The sequence below is a fragment of the Cyprinodon variegatus genome, unplaced genomic scaffold (genome assembly GCF_000732505.1).
Source record: "Cyprinodon variegatus isolate N-32 unplaced genomic scaffold, C_variegatus-1.0 Scaffold1596, whole genome shotgun sequence".
Classification (NCBI taxonomy): Eukaryota; Metazoa; Chordata; class Actinopteri; order Cyprinodontiformes; family Cyprinodontidae; genus Cyprinodon; species Cyprinodon variegatus.
In genome coordinates, this window is record NW_015152049.1 from 25,282 (window position 1) to 30,246 (window position 4,965).

Here is a 4,965-nt window from a genome sequence, read left to right on the forward strand (position 1 = left end):
TAGCGACAGTGGAGAGGAAAAACTCCCTTTGAACAGGAAGAAACCTCCAGCTCCCACGTCAGAGGATGAAGAGAGCACATCCAGTTAGTCAGAGAAACAGGACTACACTGAAAAACAGGCTGATCTCCTTGCAGCAAAAAGGTTCTGGGTTCGATTCCCGGCCTGGTGTCTTTCTGCATTGACCCTTGACCCATGACCCTTCTCCCTCTTCCTATCACCTCCTCCTTCCCCCAAGTGAGGAGTTGTTCAGCTTGATGGCTTTAGGAGCAAAGGAGCTCAGCAGTGTGTTGTTCCTGCATTTGGGGAGCAGCAATCTCCCACTGATCAGACTCCTCTGAGCGGCGCAGACGGTGGCTGGCATCTTTCATAATGTCCAGCAGTTTAAGTGTCCTTAATGCTGATGATGTGGTGATGTTTTCCCAGCTGTCTCTCTCCTGTCCTTTTAACGCCGCTCTGATTTCCTGCCTCAGTCCCAGAAAACCGGCCATGTTGCTGCTGACTTCGCTGGCGTCCGTCTACTTCCTGGCTGCGGCTGCCTTTGCCGTCCCCGCTCAGGAGAAGCGCGTCCACCACCAGGCCGATCTGAGTGACCACGTCCACGACGACAGTCAGAATTACCAGTACGACCACGAGGCCTTTCTGGGCAAAGAGGATGCCAAGACCTTTGACCAGCTGACCCCTGAGGAGAGCAAAGAGAGGCTGGGGTAGGTTAGAAGGACAAACCACCTTTAATAGGACGGAGTTACAGTCCGTCCATTAAAGTCTCTCTTTGGTTTCATTTTAGACGCAATGAAGAAGAAAATAACTGATGGTTAAAACTGTAAAAACGACCTCACATCCTCTTATAGGACTTTAGATGCAAGTTATCAATTTAATTAAAGTGGAGTTTTCTCTTTTGTATCAAGAGGATCTTTCCACAACATGAACAATATTTGTTTTTATAATGCAGCAGTTTAAAAAAAGCACATAATTATATTTAAATAATTTATTATTCCAGCTTTATTAAATACTGACTGAATAAACAGAAATGTTTCTCTCTAAACAGCTAATAATTCCAGTATAAAATGCACTAACTCTGCAGCATTCACTGTGTCTACTGTGCTAATATTTAGTGTAGAGCTCTGGAAATACGTTAAGAATGTGATACATTTAATTATTAGGTATAATTATCTTATTGATTTAGTATTTAGTTAGAACAATTCATTTGGTTTATGACTAAATATGTGCTCAAACTATTTTATTTTTTTGTTGATCCATAGATTTCTGTCATGATAATAATCCCTTAAGAAGAACAGAATGCATGATGGGAGTTAAACGTTCATAACCTGTATATATTTACAGAAAGAGAGAAAACTACATTTTGTTTAATAAAGTTGCACAAAAGTGAAAATCTGTTTAGATCTTTTTCAGGGTGCAACATTAGCACGTCTTTTTCATAACGCTACAGATGTCCTCTGCTTGTCTGACATCACATCCTCTACTTCTGAGCACAAAGGAGATGTTCCGCTGCTCCACCGTGCAGCACAGATAAATGGGCCCATTTAGGGGATTATTAATTATTTTATTTAGTTTATCTGTGTTTATGTTTACAGACAGAACCAAATGAAACAGAACTGAACTCTGGATCATTCATGGTTCTGCTCTGCCTTCAATCTGGCTTTACTTCTATAGAAATACCAGTGAGGCTCTGCTTAATGAACAGCTGCACCCTCTAGTGGACGAAACATCATATTACAACACTAAAAGAAAAAAGACTTTATCAATTAATCTGATCAAATACATTTTAATCTAATCAACAATCAATCATTAGTAAATAAAATAAAACACTTTGACTGGACTGTATATTTTTCAGCAGGAAACATTAAGACATAAATCCACAAATGGATTTACTCTGAACATAAAGAAGGAGAGAAAATGGAGGCAAACCTTTACTTTTAAACTCTTAAAGATGGCCGATACTTTTAAACGCTGTTGGTATTTTACCTTCTGTCATATTTCTAGGTGAACGCACCACTGAGCAGATATATTTTCTATCTGCTAGTTTTGTCCTCTTGACGAATTTATCAACAGAAAACAATTAACCTCACGAAAAATGACAATTTATTTTAATGTTGGAAAGGATTGTATATAAAGTTTGCACATTAGACCAAATACTTCATTCTATGATTGATATCTTATTATAATATCTTATAATGATATCATGTTAATTTTATTATTGTTGAGGAATCAAACATTAAAAACAGACTTTTATCTTTAATTATTTTTAACTATGAAACAGATATGAAAGATTTAAATTTCCTGCAGTGGATGATCATCTGTTGGAAGAAAAAGAAAAGGGAAACAAGAAGAGTTAATTTCAGAGATGAATCGTTTTGCTGCTTAAAGGAATCAAAGTTTCTCTGAGCAGCAGGTCGATGCCTTTTTTTGGCTCCCATTTGATAAATTAAAATGATTTGCTTAAAAACGATTATATCTGTTAAGAAACCTGAAACCTGTTTATTTTATTATTGTTTAAGAAAAAATCTTAAGGGATGTTAGATAGGGTCTTCAATAAAAGCAAAAATCTATTTTTTTCTCTAGTTATTTTAGATCTACCTTCATTTTCTAGGATGCTTTTTCTTTGAAGGGTTCTGACTGCGGCTAAAGGTTTTACTGGAACATCGGACCGGTCTCAGACTTATCAGACTGCTTCCTTTTTAAACCTAATGAAAGGAATAATTTAACTTTGCTTTTAGTGTTAATTTATTAATTATATGCAAATATTCCCTGGGGAAGAAATAAGTTATAAACCCTTTATTTGTTATTATATCCATATTGAAAACCATTTAAAACATTTTAGGCGAAATGTCCGGTCTTTCTGAAAACTCGCACAGATTAAACTTTTTCTTTTCCAGACTGCCCCACCTAGAGCTAGTTTACCGTTTTCTAACATAGAAAGAGTTTATAGATCAGTGCTTCTAGGTTCTTTTTCTATGTCTGCTTCTGTCTCTCTTACTCCAGTCGGCCTCAGCAGATAGCCGCTCGCTCTGAGCCGGCTGCTGGTTCTGATAAAGGTTACTTCCTGTTCAAAGGTAGTTTTCCTCTCCACTGTCGCTGCATGCATTATCAGTGTGAGGGATTGCTGTAGAGTCAACAGAATGCAAGCGAACGTCTGCTTATCTGGCAGCTCATCCAATAAAATCAACAAATCGATGCAAACAGCTGCTTTTCCTGGACTGGTTGAATCATTGCTGGAACTTCCGTCTATAGATGAAGTGTTTTTGATTGCAGCTTCATCTGTTGGCTATATTATTTCAGGTCAGTTGAGAGTCAGAAGGGTTTAAAGAAAGTTAAAAGATTGAATTTCCTGTCATTATGTTGGAGAAATCTTAGTGAAATAGTCTCTGTTCAGCCTGTTAATGTGAACTTTGTGCTTTTTGCTCTGCAGAAAGATCGTTGACCGCATCGACACCAACAAGGACGGCTTCGTTGACCACTCTGAGCTGCGCAAGTGGATCAAACACCGGCAGAATAGATACATCGAGGAGAACGTCAACAAGCACTGGAAGGACTACGACGCTAACGGGGATGATAAGATCGCCTGGGAGGAGTATAAGAACACCACCTATGGCTACTATCTGGGTAAAGCTCTTGGTTTTTGCACCATTTGAAACGTTTATTTGCCGTCACTACTTGGTGATGGCAAACCGGAAGGACGGGTGGAGCCGCACAGGTTGCTCAGAATCCCTTTTCTCTCCAGGCGACGACTTCAATGACATTGAAGACAAGGAAACGTATAAATCCATGCTGGCCCGCGACGAGAGGCGCTTCAAGGCGGCCGACAAGGACGGCGACGGCATCGCCACGCGCGAGGAGTTCACCGCCTTCCTTCACCCCGAGGAGTTCAGCTACATGAAAGACGTGGTGGTGCAGGTAGAGCCATGCTGGACGCAGATCTAGGAGCTTAAATTCATCTGCTGATTGTTTACAAATCAAACTAAGACTAGAAGCAGAACATCTGCAGACCATCACAGGCTGGTGGGCACGGTAACAATGATGTGGAGGACTTTGGCAGAATACGTAGCGCTGAAACCAGCTTTGTCTGGGCTTAGATCTGAAGCGATGGAAGCAGAAACATGGCAGGCAGCAGGATGTGAGGAGTTTCTGCTAAGATGTATTAATAATCAGGGAACTGACAGCTGGCATTTCCCCAACAGGAGACTGTGGAGGACATCGATAAGAACGGCGACAGGAAGATCAACCTGGCCGAATACATTGGTAAGTGGGCCCCAGTCTGACCAGTCTGATGTCTGCGCTGGAACCAGTCAGCGTTCATGACTTTCTCCCTCGCCAGGTGACATGTACACACCAGAGGACGGAGAGGCGGAGCCTGACTGGGTTCAGACTGAGAAGAAACACTTTGCAGAGTTCAGAGACATCAACAAGGTGAGAGCGGCTCTGACTGCGTCCGTCATGACGTACGCCGCCGCGCGTTCCATCAGAAGTTATAAAACCTTTACACCACAACCACTGATCACTAATTATTCACTAGATGGCTGATTCCCCGTTGGTAGTACGGGGTTGAAGTGAAGCCACCAGCCGCCATATTGGTACTCCCTAGTTACATTGGTCGCAGTGTAAACAATATGTGCGCTACAGCATCAAACAACGATGATGTTCTCATTTTCAGGGGGGGCTTAAGACTTTTAAAATAAAGATAAATTCATAGCATCAGTAGATTACTTTAACTTATAATAAAAAAATCTGCCCATCACACTGCATCATTAGGAATATTATACAAATAAATCACAACAAATTTAATATGTTAATAGAGCATAATAATACAGATGAGCCAAATGTGCTAAATTGATGATGTACATGTGATATACAGGTATTGATGACAGTGATGGGAGTAACGGCGTTGAAAGTAACGCTGTTACTAACGCTGTTATCTTGTTTTAGTAAGGCAAGGCAAGGCAAGGCAAG

At 40.6% G+C, this 4,965-nt stretch overlaps 1 protein-coding gene across 1 annotated transcript in view; it reads left to right on the forward strand.

Moving 5' to 3' along the window:
• Positions 1-354: 354 nt before the first annotated feature.
• Positions 355-4,965, forward strand: part of LOC107104029 (reticulocalbin-1-like) — a 9,614-nt gene continuing 5,003 nt past the window's right edge. Inside the window, exons 1-5 of the mRNA XM_015403929.1 lie at positions 355-704; positions 3,428-3,621; positions 3,740-3,912; positions 4,197-4,257; positions 4,334-4,425. Coding sequence (XP_015259415.1) covers positions 370-704; positions 3,428-3,621; positions 3,740-3,912; positions 4,197-4,257; positions 4,334-4,425 — 855 coding nt within the window. The 5' untranslated portion in view covers positions 355-369. The remainder of the gene's footprint in view (positions 705-3,427; positions 3,622-3,739; positions 3,913-4,196; positions 4,258-4,333; positions 4,426-4,965) is intronic.